Raw genomic sequence first — 16,784 nt, forward strand, 5'->3', positions numbered from 1 at the left:
TGGTGTGTGGTGTGTGTGTGTGTGTGTGTGTGTGTGTGTGTGTGTGGGAAAGGTTTCTCACTTGGATCTGCTGTGTTTGAAGAGATGTTTCACCCAAATTTGATAATTTGTTCATTTCTTTTCAAGCCATCTGGAAGTTAATGTGAGATGGTTTTGGCATGCAGTTCAGGCAATGCTAATGTGGGTCTGATTGAACACTAATATTTTTTACACTAAAGTGGGTCTCATAGAACCCTAGTGTTTTGATCCTAAGGTGGGTCTGATTGAATCCTGATGTTTTGATCCTAAGGTGGGTCTGATTGAACCCTAGTGTTTTGATCCTAAGGTGGGTCTGATTGAACCCTAGTGTTTTGATCCTAAGGTGGTCTGATTGAACACTAATATTTTGATGCTAAAGTGGGTCTGATTGAATCCTGATGTTTTGGTGCTAAAGTGGGTCTGATTGAACCCTAATGTTTTGATGCTAAAGTGGGTCTGATTGAACCCTAATGTTTTGATGCTAAAGTGGGTCTGATTGAATGTGATGTTTTGATGCTAAAGTGGGTCTGATTGAATGTGATGTTTTGATGCTAAAGTGGATCTGATTGAATGTGATGTTTTGGTGCTAAAGTGGGTCTGATTGAACCCCAATGTTTTGATGCTAAAGTGGGTCTGATTGAACCCCAATGTTTTGATGCTAAAGTGGGTCTGATTAATGTGATGTTTTGATGCTAAAGTGGGTCTGATTGAATGTGATGTTTTGGTGCTAAAGTGGGTCTGATTGAATGTGATGTTTTGGTGCTAAAGTGGGTCTGATTGAACCCCAATGTTTTGATGCTAAAGTGGGTCTGATTGAATGTGATGTTTTGGTGCTAAAGTGGGTCTGATTGAATCCTGATATTTTGATGCTAAAAAGTGTCACATTGAACCCTAATGTGTTTGATGCTAAAGTGGGTCTCACTGATCCCTAATGTTTTGATGCTAAAGTGGGTCTCAATGAACCCTGATGTGTTGTGTTTGATGCTAAAGCCTGTAGTTAAGTAGCTAATGAGAACATCATATTACGTTGGACTGCAGTTACTAATGGCTCGTAGAGAAATCCACTGTCGGCAAGACTTCTCAAACATTACAGGGAAAATATCCTTTGTCGCTGATGATGGACTGCCAGAACACCTACTGTAATCATACTGCTCCACAGCTGATATTAACATCATCATAATTCATTACAGACAAAACAGTTTAGCTAAGCCAACAACAGACCAAGATCCCCTAGGTACTTTTGTGTTGTGGTAGTCTAAAACACCACTCGGTGCAACAGCGGTCCTCAAAACCGTGTTGTTCAATCAGGTTTGGCATTGAAATGAAACAAATACCTGGAGCAGATGGGTCGCGTACATATTTCAAATTGATTTAATGTAATAATAAAATGTTACTGGAAGCCAGAGGGAAAAGATCAACATAAAGAGTTTTAACCAAGTATTCATCCCGAATGGCACCCTATTCTCCACATAGCCTATGGTTTCTGGTTAAAAGTAGTGCACTATGCAGTGTGGGGGGCTGGCCATTTTGGGACGAAGCTCGTCACACATCATTTTGAAGTCAGAGGGTACACAGCCAGTGGTCAGGGATGAGTCGATGAGGAGACGGATTCCAGAGATGGTCTGGACAAAGGAGGAGATGATGGGGTCGAGCGTGTCAGGTTGTCGAGAGCGACCGGAACTCACTTAGTTGCAGGATTTCATCTGGAGAGAGCGTGGGGGAGAAAAGAGGTCAAGGGGTAGGGTAGATCTGCATCTGTGTGGGTCCAGTGGACTCAATAGGCTGAGTGAATGAGGAGCGGATGTGGTCAACCTTCTTTTCCAAGTCAATGACAAAAGTCTTCCGCAGAGAGGGAGGAGAGGAAGATGATTTAAGGAGGGATGAGAAGGTGGACAATAGTTTCCTAGGGTTAGAGGCAGAAGCTTGAAATTTAGAGTGATAGAAAGTGGCTTTATTAACAATGGATTCAGTACTAACCCGAAAAACAAGAACTGTAGAATATTACAACATTTTTAGTAACTCTGAGAGTCCTAACACGTTGCAAACAGGGAAACGAGAAGCCGTTTGGTCAATGTCCATTCAGCACCACTGCTACATTGTCAAAATAGAAAGCCTCCAAAATACAATGATTGTGTAATGAAAGCATGCAAATTAGTGCACTTTAACCCGAGATCTGGTGTTTTCAGAGGGTGTTTGAATGTAAACTCGATGTACGTGTTATGATACAAAGAAATGTTTTTACAACAGAATAGAAGTACTCTAAAATACCCAGAGTGGGTCTTCAATCTGAATATTGATGTTTTTTTTTAAGAGAGTATTGTGTCAGTGCATGTAAAAGACAGCAAACAAAAATAAACAAATTGCAGACTGACTCTCCTACAATCATATGGTTAAGACGTGTAAATTATTTAAAATAAACCTAAATATTGATGATGAGTTGCCTGTGAAGACTATTGTTTGTGGAATTCGAGCAACATTTTTTTCAATGGTTTATTTTAGACAGATTAGAAACAGCGTGAGATGGAGAAGGAGTGAACGGCTATGAAAAGCCAACTGACATTTATTCCTGGAGGTGCCGACCTGTTGCACCCTCGACAACCACTGTGATTATTATCATTTGACCCTGCTGGTCATCTATGAACATTTGAACATCTTGGCCATGTTCTGTTATAATCTCTACCCGGCACAGCCAGAAGAGGACTGGCCACCTCTCATAGCCTGGTTCCTCTCTAGGTTTCTTCCTAGGTTTTGGCCTTTCTAGGGAGTTTTTCCTAGCTACCGTGCTTCTACACCTGCATTGCTTGCTGTTTGGGGGGTTTTAGGTTGGGTTTCTGTACAGCACTTTGAGATATCAGCTGATGTAACAAGGGCTTTATAAATACATTTGATTTGATTTGATTTGAAAGTGGGACCGACGGAAGTGGAAATTGAACCACTGACTTCTGGTGCAGTAAACTGGTACATTTAATTGGAATTGCATTGGACATTTGACACACTTAATCACATAGCCACAATGTAAAAATCAATTCTGGGGTGAAAATTAATACATGTACAGTTGAAGTAGGAAGTTTACATAAATCTTAGCCAAATACATCTAAACTCAGTTTTTCACATTTCCTGACATTTAATCCTAGTAAAAATTTCCTGTTTTAGGTCAGTTAGGATCACCACTTTATTTTAAGAATGTGAAATGTCAGAATAATAGTAGAGAGAATGATTTATTTCAGCTTTCATTTATTTTATCACATTCCCAGTAGGTCAGAAGTTTACATACACTCAATTAGTATTTGGTAGCATTGCCTTTAAATTGTTTAACTTGGGTCAAACGTTTCGGGTAGCCTTCCACAAGCTTCCTACAATAAATTGGGTTAATTTTGGCCCATTCCTTCTGACAGAGCTGGTGTAACTGAGTCAGGTTTGTAGGCCTCCTTGCTGCACACACTTTTTCAGTTCTGCCCAAAAATGTTCTATTGGATTGAGGTCAGGGCTTTGTGATGGCCACTCCAATAGCTTGACGTCGTTGTCCTTAAAAGCCATTTTGCCAAAACTCTGGAAGTATGCTTCGGGTCATTGTCCATTTGGAAGACCCATTTGCGACCAAGCTTTAACTTCCTGACTGATGTCTTGAGATGTTGCTTCAATATATCCACATAATTTTCCTACCTCATGATGCCATCTATTTTGTGAAGTGCACCAGTCCTTCCTGCAGCAAAGCACCCCCACAACATGATGCTGCCACCCCCGTGCTTCACGGTTGGGATGGTGTTCTTCAGCTTGCAAGCCACCCCCTTTTTCCTCCAAACATAATGATGGTCATTATGGCCAAACAGTTCTATTTTTGTTTCATCAGACCATAGGACATTTCTCCAAAAAGTACGATCTTTGACCCCATGTGCAGTTGCAAACCATAGTCTGGCTTTTTTTATGGCAGTTTTGGAGCAGTGGCTTCTTCCTTGCTGAGCGGCCTTTCTGGTTATGTCAATATAGGACTCGTTTTACTGTGGATATAGATACTTTTGTACCTGTTTCCTCCAGCATCTTCACAAGGTCCTTTGCTGTTGTTCTGGGATTGATTTGCACTTTTCGTACCTAGGAGAAAGAACGCGTCTCCTTACTGAGCGGTATGACAGCTGAGGTCTTGGCTGATTTCTTTTGATTTTCCCATGATGTCAAGCAAAGAGGCACTGAGTTTGAAGGTAGGCCTTGAATTACATCCACAGGTACACCTCCAATTGACTCAAATTATGTCAATTAGCCTATCAGAAGCTTCTAAAGCCATGACATAATTTTCTGGAATGTTCCAAGCTGTTTAAAGGCACAGTCAATTTAGTGTATGTAAACGTTGTGATACAGTGATTATAAATTAAATAATCTCTCTGTAAACAATTGTTGAGAAAATGACTTGTGTCATGCACAAAGTAGATGTTGTAAACAACTTGCCAAAACTGTAGTTTAACAAGACATTTGTGGAGTGGTTGAAAAATGAGTTTTAATGACTCTATCCTAAGTTTATGTAAACTTTCAACTTCAACTGTACTTAATAAAAAATACATATTTTCAATGATTTGTCAATAAAACAGAATAAATCCAACATGATATGTTACTCAAAATCGGTCTTCTGTCATGATACCCAAAGCCAGAGAAAACTGAGTTATTGAACTCATTGGAAGTCTGATTCTAAACTCCTTGCGCTTCCTATCTTGACTTATCTGTGTTTTTAGAGGATTATGGGTCATGTATATTATTTTACATAATGTTGTATGCATGCTTGAAGGAAGAAAAGTGTGCTTCTTTATTAGTAGTAAGTAGCTTGTTATGCCATGAGTTGTAATGATGAACGGATATCAAAACCATCAGACAAAATTCAGTTCAATGATTTAGACGATCCGTTCACCACATTCAGAACTTTTCATGGTAGAGGCAAATACAGTATCCTGCCACACTTGTTGTATAACCTCTAGTCACTGTCGATGGTTGGAGCACCGTGCTCAACAATGCCAGCCAAAAATGGTTAAAACTGGCAAATGATCAGATACATAAACCAATGTTAACCATTAGAATATTCCAGAAGGAGTCATTTAATTCTTCACTAGACAGGAGGTGAAACACCATCCTAGCGTTTAGAAGCTATAGAGGGAGAGAGAAAACGACACCAAAAGAGAAGCTATCTAGTTCTTCACTAGACAGGAGGTGAAACACCATCATAGTGTTTGGAAGCTATATAGAGAGAGAGAAAACGACACCAAAAGAGAAGCTATCTAATTCTTCACTAGACAGGAGGTGAACCACCATCATAGTGTTTGGAAGCTATAGAGAGAGAGAGAAAACGACACCAAAAGAGAAGCTATCTAATTCTTCACTAGACAGGAGGTGAAACACCATCATAGTGTTTAGAAGCTATATAGAGAGAGAGAAAACGACACCAAAAGAGAAGCTATCTAATTCTTCACTAGACAGGAGGTGAACCACCATCATAGTGTTTAGAAGCTATATAGAGAGAGAGAAAACGACACCAAAAGAGAAGCTATCTAATTCTTCACTAGACAGGAGGTGAAACACCATCATAGTGTTTAGAAGCTATAGAGAGAGAGAGAAAACGACACCAAAAGAGAAGCTATCTAATTATTCACTAGACAGGAGGTGAAACACCATCATAGTGTTTAGAAGCTATAGAGAGAGAGAGAAAACGACACCAAAAGAGAAGCTATCTAATTCTTCACTAGACAGGAGGTGAACCACCATCATAGTGTTTAGAAGCTATATAGAGAGAGAGAAAGCTTATCTTTTGGCGACGTTATCTAATTCGGTACTAAACAGAAACACGAAACACCAAATGAGTGTTTTGAACCTTTTTTAAGGTAGGTCTCCCAGTCCCTGGCAAGGTGTTACACAACACATGACTAACTGTTGTTATAACACACTATGTCTTGCGTTTCAAAACATCTCAGGATGATGTGTTTCAATACTCCAGTAAAGTTAAGCTTTCGTCTCATTTTGCGTTGGCGTATAATCAGTTGCCACTAGTTTTTTATATATATATATTTTTACAAAGCACTTCATTTTAACAGTGTACTAACTAAACCTGCCAGGGACTGTAGCCTATACTACTAACTGAACAGAATAACTGTTACATTAGAGAGCCTCTAACAGTCCTAACACATTACAAAGAAGATAACGACGAGCTGTTTGGTCGTTGTCTTTTCAGCACCACCTCGTGCTGAACCAGCGAGGCACTCACTGTACATTATACTAACCGAACCGAATAACTGTAGAATATTACAACATGTGTAGAGTCTAAAACAGGCATGCACCTCACATTAGAAACAGCCCCGGGTAATGATTGTGAGAATTTGACCGTGCTGCCGGAGCTCCCTGGAGTAATGTCTGGGTGTTTGCCATTGGTGAAGCGTCTTTATCAGTTAGAGAGGCGTGGGCGGGACTCTGCGCACTCGCTCGTTCTGCATCTCGACAGAAAGGTAATAAGCTGCACTTTCTCTGCGCGAGGAGAGAAGCATCTCTCGTTCTCTCTCTCTCTCTACAGTCCCGGTGGTACCGTGTAAAGGCACACTCTAACTAACGGCAATAGGCTACTGCTACAGCCCGAGGATCTGCCCGAGTACAAAGGGAGTTGACTTACTTTGCATTGACAGCAGAACTGAGTTCCGTCCCTACGTAGACTAAGGAGCCTATGAGATTCTTCTCAGGTTTCAGATTGCAAGCGCACCTGGATAAACCCGAGAGCTTCTCCAGTCGAAAACAGAAGACAACGTGAGGCCAGCATAGTTTGCTGCTGAAGGAAGCGTTAAGAATATGATTCTCCAACGGCACTTGGTGTTCCTCCTGTATAGCGTCTGTGGAATCGCCTCGAAAGGTAGGCTGGCTAAGCGCTGGAAACATAAATATGTTTAGTAGCCTAGGTTATCCTATAGCTCTGTAGTCTACATCTAAACCCGGGCGTGGTGAAGAGACTTCACGAGGTGTAAGAGTAACAGTCTCCCTCACGTCTTGCTCAAGTGTGTGGAAGTCATGAATATATGTCGTTTCTGTTTTGAGAATGGGTCAGTTTTGTCGCTTGAGTGTTTTGGGACGTAGGATTGCGCGGTCGATGGTGAGGGAACATGGTGATGGTACAGCGCAGGAGTAAAGTTCTGCGGAAAAATGCGAATTCTTCATCACGGAACCATCACGGAACCACAACGGTGGTGGTGGTGGTGGTGGTGGTGGGCATAAGTTACGATACACCAACTTGGATGGTATCCCATGTCTTTTGCGTGCACAGCAAGGAACAGCTAGATTTCAAGGTGTAGCATACAGTAGGCTACTTAACAGGTTATGGGGTGTGTTAAGGTCAATGTAAAGACATTGGGTTGTAACCTATTTTGTGTACATCAAATTCGGTTATAGATATTTAATACACTCAATAAGCGTATAATATTGTTATAACATACGGATATATTATTAATAGATTGAATTTGATACGAATGACAAATGAGACACTATTAGACGTGATTTTCCATCTATGTCTGAAAACATGAATTATACTATCCAATGGTACAGTAGGCTCACAAGCTGGTGAACTAAATGTGAGATGTTCATTATATAGATGTATATTTTGTGCTGCGGGCGGTGGGGCAGCAGGTTGGCTATATCTTGGGGTCTTGTTTGACTAGAATATACGCGTTTTAATCCTCTGATCTGAGGAGTTGTTTTTCAAACACAGGTGGAGGTTATCGGTAACAGTTTAAACCACGCTTGTATATTATAGCCTATCTTAACTGAAATAAATATGTTATTTCAGCCACATTTGGAGCTGCGTTAATTGGTAGCCTAAATGAAATGATTAAATGCCATTGTTCACATTTACAAATGTGATATTCAGTAATTAGCTATTCCTTTTTTTTGCGGCATTTCTGTCCACATTCATAATGTAGCCTACTCACTGTAACTTCAGATAGGAGAGAAACAATGGATGGATGAAGTAGCAGGCAGTATCGTATTTTAGTCACATAAATTCCCCAACTCCCCACGCAGCACGCCCGTCCCGCAGCCACCGCCCTGTGCTGTGCCACTGCGCGTGGGGTGACGCCGATGGAATGAACAAGTCCTCTTTTTCCCGAGGCTCTCTGATGTCGTTTAGTGTATAGGCTATAGTCTAAGCCCTGCAGTGTATAGGGTACACGCCCAGCAGGCTACTATGAGTCACCCTGTGACTGTCATTACACAAATATAGGATGCTGGCTACTGTTTAAAAAAAAAAAAAATTTAAGGGGATTTTTAAGGGGTGGGTATCGCATCAACTTGTTGTATACCTATCTAATTAAGGAAATAACTCCTACACAGTAACTCATCCCTGACAGCCTGACTTCAATATCTTTATTATATTATTTTCTATTCTGTTCTGTTCTCTTCTATTCTATTATTTTATATTCGATTCTATTATACTCTATTCTATTCTCTTCTATTATATTATGCTCTATTCTATTCTATTCAGTTCTATTATGTTATATTATGCTCTATTCTATTCTGTTCTATTATGCTCTATTCTATTCTATTCTATAATGCTCTATTCTATTCTATTCTATTATGCTCTATTCTATTCTATTCTATTCTATTATGCTCTATTCTATTCTATTCAGTTCTATTATGCTCTATTCTATTCTATTATGTTCTATTCTATTCAGTTCTATTATGCTCTATTCTATTATATTCTATTATGCTATATTCTATTCTATTATGCTCTATTCTATTCTATTATGCTCTATTCTATTATATTCAGTTCTATTATGCTCTATTCTATTATATTCTATTATGCTATATTCTATTCTATTATGCTATATTCTATTCTATTCAGTTCTATTATGCTCTATTCTATTCTATTATGCTATATTCTATTCTATTCAGTTCTATTATGCTCTATTCTATTCTATTATTTTATGCTATATTCTATGCTATTCTATTATATTCTGTTCAATTCTATTGTATTATGCTCTATTATGTTCTATTCTGTTCTATTCTTTTCTCTTCTCTTCTATTATGCTCTATTCTATTATGCTCTATTCTATTCTATTCTATTATGCTCTATTCTATTTAGTTCTATTCTATTCTATTCTGTTCTATTCTATTATTAGAATAGAACATCATATAATATAATATATTGCAATATAATATAATGGAACATAATATAATAAGCTATATTCTATTCTATTCTGTTCTATTCTGTTCTATTCTATTCTGTTCTATTCTATTGTATTACATTCTATTCTATTTTATTCTGTTTTATTCTAGTCTATTATATTATGTTCTATTATTAGAATAGAACAGAATATAATAGAATATATTGCAATATAATATAATTGAACAGAATATAATAGAATATATTGCAATATAATATAATGGAACAGAATATAATAAGCTATATTCTATTATATTCTGTTCTATTCTATTCTGTTCTATTCTATTCTGTTCCATTCTGTTCTATTGTAATATATTCTATTCTGTTCTATTCTATTCTGTTCCATTCTGTTCTATTGTAATATATTCTATTCTGTTCTATTCTATTCTGTTCCATTCTGTTCTATTGTAATATATTCTATTCTGTTCTATTCTATTCTGTTCCATTCTGTTCTGTTGTAATATATTATATTCTGTTCTATTCTATTCTGTTCCATTCTGTTCTATTGTAATATATTCTATTCTGTTCTATTCTATTCTGTTCTATTCTGTTCTGTTGTAATATATTCTATTCTGTTCCATTCGGTTCTATTGTAATATATTCTATTCTGTTCTATTCTATTCTGTTCTATTGTAATATATTATATTCTGTTCTATTCTATTCTGTTCCATTCTGTTCTGTTGTAATATATTCTATTCTGTTCTATTCTATTCTGTTCTATTCTGTTCTATTGTAATATATTCTATTCTGTTCTATTCTATTCTGTTCCATTCTGTTCTATTGTAATATATTCTATTCTGTTCTGTTGTAATATATTCTATTCTGTTCTATTCTATTCTGTTCCATTATGTTCTATTGTAATATATTATATTCTGTTCTATTCTATTCTGTTCCATTCTGTTCTGTTGTAATATATTCTATTCTGTTCTATTCTATTCTGTTCTATTCTGTTCTATTGTAATATATTATATTCTGTTCTATTCTATTCTGTTCCATTCTGTTCTGTTGTAATATATTCTATTCTGTTCTATTCTATTCTGTTCTATTCTGTTCTATTGTAATATATTCTATTCTGTTCTATTCTATTCTGTTCTATTATAAACTGTTCTATTATTTTCCACTCTATTCTATTCTATATTTCCTATGCTATTATATTCTATATTGCCTATGCTCTGCTGTTCTATATTTCCTATGCTATTCTATTCTGTATTTCCTATGCTGTTCTATATTTCCTATGCTATTCTATTCTTGCCATTACTTTTCTACCTAGATCTTCAGTAGTTCTGGAGTTTGGTAGTTTAGTAGTTTAGTAGTCTTCTTATAATGAACTATTTGAGAATGATGTCAAGGCTGATGTCGAGGCTGACGTCGAAGGCTGATGTCGAGGCTGATGTTGAGGCTGACATCGAAGGCTGATGTCGAGGGTGACGTCGAAGGCTGATGTTGAGGCTGATGTCGAGAATGATGTTGAGGCTGATGTCGAGGCTGACGTCGAAGGCTGATGTCGACGCTGATGTCAAGGCTGATGTCGAGAATGATGTTGAGGCTGATGTTGAGAACGATGTTGAGGCTGATGTCGAGGCTGATGTTGAGAATGATGTCGAGGCTGATGTCGAAGTCTGATGTCGAGGCTGATGTCGAGATTGATGTCGAGGCTGATGTCGAGGCTGATGTCGAGGCTGACGTGGAAGGCTGATGTAAAGAATGATGTCGAGGCTGATGTGGAAGGCTGATGTAAAGAATGATGTCGAGACTGATGTCGAGGCTGATGTCGAGGCTGATGTCGAGGCTGACGTCGAAGGCTGATGTGCCCTATTCTTTATCTAGTGCACTACCAGAGCCCATTTGGCAGTGCAGACACTGACTGTCACCGGTAGAAAATACCTCAGCAGTGTGTAGATTAATTAACCCCTCCAAGACTCTTTCTGTGCTCCATTACTAAACTTAGTTCTAAACAGACCGGCTGTATTGGTCCATCCATACCATCTCCCTATCTGTCAACATGCCTCTCCAGTACATTCTGAGCACCCTGTCCGTGTTCCACATTTGTATTCGAATTTATTATGGATCCCCATTAGCCAAGGCAGCAGCTACTCTTCCTTAGGGTCCAGCAACATAAGACAGTTACAGACAGTTTAAAATACTACATGACATTTACATTTCACGACACCTTTACCCAACACATTCAGTGTGCTCGCTCAGGCCACCACTCCACAATCACATATGTACAATACAACATCCATGTGCCTGTGTGCGTGTCTCTTCACAGTCCCCGCTGTTCCATAAGGTGTATTTTTATGTCTGATTCTACTGCGTACATTGGTTACCTGATGTGGAATAGAGTTACATGTAGTCATGGCTCCGTATATTACTCTGCACCACCCATATTCTGTTCTGAATTAAAGGGATTGTGAAGAGACCTCTGGTGGCATGTCGTGTGGGGTATGCATGGGTGTCTGAGCTGTGTGCTAGTAGTTTAAACAGACCTCTGGTGGCATGTCGTGTGGGGTATGCATGGGTGTCTGAGCTGTGTGCTAGTAGTTTAAACAGACCTCTGGTGGCATGTCGTGTGGGGTATGCATGGGTGTCTGAGCTGTGTGCTAGTAGTTTAAACAGACCTCTGGTGGCATGTCGTGTGGGGTATGCATGGGTGTCTGAGCTGTGTGCTAGTAGTTTAAACAGACCTCTGGTGGCATGTCGTGTGGGGTATGCATGGATGTCTGAGCTGTGTGTTAGTAGTTTGAACAAGACCTCTGGTAGCATGTCGTGTGGGGTATGCATGGGTGTCTGAGCTGTGTGCTGGGAGTTTAAACAGACCTCTGGTGGCATGTCGTGTGGGGTATGCATGGGTGTCTGAGCTGTGTGCTAGTAGTTTAAACAGACCTCTGGTGGCATGTCTTGTGGGGTATGTATGGGTGTCTGAGCTGTGTGCTAGTAGTTTAAACAGACCTCTGGTAGCATGTCGTGTGGGGTATGCATGGGTGTCTGAGCTGTGTGCTAGTAGTTTAAACAGACACCTCGGTGCATTCAGCTTGTCAACACCTCTTACAAAAACAGGTAGTGATGAAGTCAATCTCTCCTCCACTATGAGCCAGGAGAGATTGACATGCATATTATTAATGTTAGCTCTCTGTGTACATCCAAGGGCCAGCTGTGCCTCCCCTGTTCTGAGACAATTGTAATTTTCCGAGGTCCCTCTTTGTGGCACCTGACCACACGACTGAACAGTAGTCCAGGTGCAACAAAACTAGTCTGTCGGACCTGTCTTGATGATAGTGTTGTTAAGAAGGTAGAAACTAGAGTCTGTCGGACCTGTCTTGATGATAGTGTTGTTAAGAAGGTAGAAACTAGGGCCTGTAGGACCTGCCTTGTTGATAGTGTTGTTAAGAAGGCAGAAACTAGAGTCTGTAGGACCTGCCTTGTTGATAGTGTTGTTAAGAAGGTAGAAACTAAGGCCTGTAGGACCTGCCTTGTTGATAGTGTTGTTAAGAAGGTAGAAACTAGGGCCTGTAGGACCTGCCTTGTTGATAGTGTTGTTAAGAAGGCAGAAACTAGAGTCTGTAGGACCTGCCTTGTTGATAGTGTTGTTAAGAAGGTAGAAACTAAGGCCTGTAGGACCTGCCTTGTTGATAGTGTTGTTAAGAAGGTAGAAACTAAGGCCTGTAGGACCTGCCTTGTTGATAGTGTTGTTAAGAAGGTAGAAACTAGGGCCTGTTGGACCTGCCTTGTTGATAGTGTTGTTAAGAAGGTATAAACTAGGGCCTGTAGGACCTGCCTTGTTGATAGTGTTGTTAAGAAGGTAGAAACTAGGGCCTGTAGGACCTGCCTTGTTGATAGTGTTGTTAAGAAGGTATAAACTAGGGCCTGTAGGACCTGCCTTGTTGATAGTGTTGTTAAGAAGGTAGAAACTAGGGCCTGTAGAACCTGCCTTGTTGATAGTGTTGTTAAGAAGGTAGAAACTAGGGCCTGTAGGACCTGTCTTGTTGATAGTGTTGTTAAGAAGGTATAAACTAGGGCCTGTAGGACCTGCCTTGTTGATAGTGTTGATAAGAAGGTAGAAACTAGGGCCTGTACGACCTGCCTTGTTGATAGTGTTGTTAAGAAGGTAGAAACTAGGGCCTGTAGTACCTGCCTTGTTGATAGTGTTGTTAAGAAGGTAGAAACTAGGGCCTGTAGTACCTGCCTTGTTGATAGTGTTGTTAAGAAGGTAGAAACTAGGGCCTGTAGTACCTGCCTTGTTGATAGTGTTGTTAAGAAGGTAGAAACTAGGGCCTGTAGGACCTGCCTTGTTGATAGTGTTGTTAAGAAGGTAGAAACTAGGGCCTGTAGGACCTGCCTTGTTGATAGTGTTGTTAAGAAGGTAGAAACTAGGGCCTGTAGTACCTGCCTTGTTGACAGTGTTGTTAAGAAGGTAGAAACTAGGGCCTGTAGTACCTGCCTTGTTGATAGTGTTGTTAAGAAGGTAGAAACTAGGGCCTGTAGGACCTGCCTTGTTGATAGTGTTGTTAAGAAGGTAGAAACTAGGGCCTGTAGGACCTGCCTTGTTGATAGTGTTGTTAAGAAGGTAGAAACTAGGGCCTGTAGGACCTGCCTTGTTGATAGTGTTGTTAAGAAGGTAGAAACTAGGGCCTGTAGGACCTGCCTTGTTGATAGTGTTGTTAAGAAGGTAGAAACTAGGGCCTGTAGGACCTGCCTTGTTGATAGTGTTGTTAAGAAGGTAGAAACTAGGGCCTGTAGGACCTGCCTTGTTGATAGTGTTGTTAAGAAGGTAGAAACTAGGGCCTGTAGGACCTGCCTTGTTGATAGTGTTGTTAAGAAGGTAGAAACTAGGGCCTGTAGGACCTGCCTTGTTGATAGTGTTGTTAAGAAGGTAGAAACTAGGGCCTGTAGGACCTGCCTTGTTGATAGTGTTGTTAAGAAGGTATAAACTAGGGCCTGTAGGACCTGCCTTGTTGATAGTGCTGATAAGAAGGTAGAAACTAGGGCCTGTAGGACCTGCCTTGTTGATAGTGTTGTTAAGAAGGTAGAAACTAGGGCCTGTAGTACCTGCCTTGTTGATAGTGTTGTTAAGAAGGTAGAAACTAGGGCCTGTAGTTCCTGCCTTGTTGATTGGGTTGTTAAGAAGGTAGAAACTAGGGCCTGTAGTACCTGCCTTGTTGATAGTGTTGTTAAGAAGGTAGACACTAGGGCCTGTAGGACCTGCCTTGTTGATAGTGTTGTTAAGAAGGTAGAAACTAGGGCCTGTAGTACCTGCCTTGTTGATAGTGTTGTTAAGAAGGTAGAAACTAGGGCCTGTAGTACCTGCCTTGTTGATAGTGTTGTTAAGAAGGTAGAGCAGTGCTTTATTATGGACAGACTTCTCCCCATCTTCGCTACTGTTGTATCAATGTGTTTTGACCATGACAGTTTACACTCCAGGGTTACTCCAAGCAGTTTAGTCACCTCCTATGGGTCCTGTTTAAAAGTAGGGCCCTATATAAGGAAAGTGTGCCATATAGGCTGTAGTCATTGAGTCTCAAAACCTTCATGGCAAACAGAGTTAAGTCTATACTGTATCAGACAGCCAGGTCACTTCCCCTCATTCTCCTCTCCCAATATAACTCTGTCCAACATTTAGACAGACTCCGATTTTGAAATCCTTTGTATTATACATTATTCCAGTCAGTATGTGGGTTTCTTCTCTGAAAACCTTGAGATAAATACAAATTGGGCCCAGGGGAAAGTGAACCCCAAAACGTCACAGTGCTTTAAGGTGAGGCTGGAGGGAGACGAGGGGAGACGAGGGGAGACGAGGGGAGCTGGTGGGGAACTGAGGGGAATACATGGTTGTGTCTCTTGTGGCCTGCGGAGACAGAGACTGATCTGAGCCTTGCTGGTATACTGTTGCAGATAGAGAGAAGCTGAAGGAAGGCAGACAGGAACACACAACCCCCCCCAGACACAACCCACCCAGTCACACAACCCCCCCCCCAAACACACAACTCCCCCAGATGCACAACCCCCCCCAGACACACAACCATCCCCCGATCCCCCCAGACACACAACTCCCCCAAACAAACAACTCCCCCAGATACACAACCCACCCAGTCACACAACCCCCCCCAAACACACAACTCCCCCAGATGCACAACCCACCCAGTCACACAACCCCCCCAGACACACAACCCCCCCCCCGATCCCCCCAGACACACACACACACACACACACACACACACACACACACACACACACACACGCACACACACACACACACACACACACACACACAGAGAGAGAGAGAGAGAGAAACACACAGTGTGTACCACGGCATATCAATAACCCTGTCTGTCTGTCTGTCTGTCTGTCTGTCTGTCTGTCTGTTTGTTTGTTTGTTTGTTTGTTTGTCTAACATAACATCCATGTTGAGTGCTCAACCTGGATATTAGTCTACACGGAGACAGGACCCCTCATCCTGGATGTTAGTCTACATGGAGACAACACTCCTCATCCTGGATGTTAGTCTACACGGAGACAGCACTCCTCATCCTGGATGTTAGTCTACATGAAGACAGCACTCCTCATCCTGGACGTTAGTCTACATGGAGACAATGCTCCTCATCCTGGATGTTAGTCTACATGGAGACAGGACCCCTCATCCTGGATGTTAGTCTACATGGAGACAGGACCCCTCATCCTGGATGTTAGTCTACATGGAGACAGCACTCCTCATCCTGGATGTTAGTCTACACGGAGACAACACTCCTCATCCTGGATGTTAGTCTACATGGAGACAGCACTCCTCATCCTGGACGTTAGTCTACATGGAGACAACACTCCTCATCCTGGATGTTAGTCTACACGGAGACAGGACCCCTCATCCTGGATGTTAGTCTACATGGAGACAACACTCCTCATCCTGGATGTTAGTCTACACGGAGACAGCACTCCTCATCCTGGATGTTAGTCTACACGGAGACAACACTCCTCATCCTGGATGTTAGTCTACATGGAGACAGCACTCCTCATCCTGGACGTTAGTCTACATGGAGACAATGCTCCTCATCCTGGATGTTAGTCTACATGGAGACAGGACCCCTCATCCTGGATGTTAGTCTACATGGAGACTGCACTCCTCATCCTGGACGTTAGTCTACATGGAGACAACACTCCTCATCCTGGATGTTAGTCTACACGGAGACAGGACCCCTCATCCTGGATGTTAGTCTACATGGAGACAACACTCCTCATCCTGGATGTTAGTCTACACGGAGACAGCACTCCTCATCCTGGATGTTAGTCTACACGGAGACAACACTCCTCATCCTGGATGTTAGTCTACATGGAGACAGCACTCCTCATCCTGGACGTTAGTCTACATGGAGACAATGCTCCTCATCCTGGATGTTAGTCTACATGGAGACAGGACCCCTCATCCTGGATGTTAGTCTACACGGAGACAGGACCCCTCATCCAGGATGTTAGTGGACACGGAGACAGGACCCCTCATCCTGGATGTTAGTCTACACGGAGACAACACTCCTCATCCTGGATGTTAGTCTACACGGAGACAGGACCCCTCATCCTGGATGTTAGTCTACACGGAGACAGCACTCCT

General features: G+C 41.2%; 1 protein-coding gene across 3 annotated transcripts in view; it reads left to right on the forward strand.

The window, feature by feature from the left end:
• Nucleotides 1–6,465: 6,465 nt before the first annotated feature.
• cadm2b (cell adhesion molecule 2b) overlaps nt 6,466–16,784 on the forward strand; it is a 492,669-nt gene continuing 482,350 nt past the window's right edge. For 2 of the 3 annotated variants that reach the window (XM_036965371.1, XM_036965373.1), the window contains exon 1: nt 6,466–6,889. In XM_036965371.1, coding sequence (XP_036821266.1) covers nt 6,829–6,889 — 61 coding nt within the window. In that variant the 5' untranslated portion in view covers nt 6,466–6,828. The remainder of the gene's footprint in view (nt 6,890–16,784) is intronic. The other variant, XM_036965372.1, reaches the window with a different exon arrangement.

Source organism: Oncorhynchus mykiss, chromosome 27 (genome assembly GCF_013265735.2).
Source record: "Oncorhynchus mykiss isolate Arlee chromosome 27, USDA_OmykA_1.1, whole genome shotgun sequence".
NCBI lineage: Eukaryota > Metazoa > Chordata > Actinopteri > Salmoniformes > Salmonidae > Oncorhynchus > Oncorhynchus mykiss.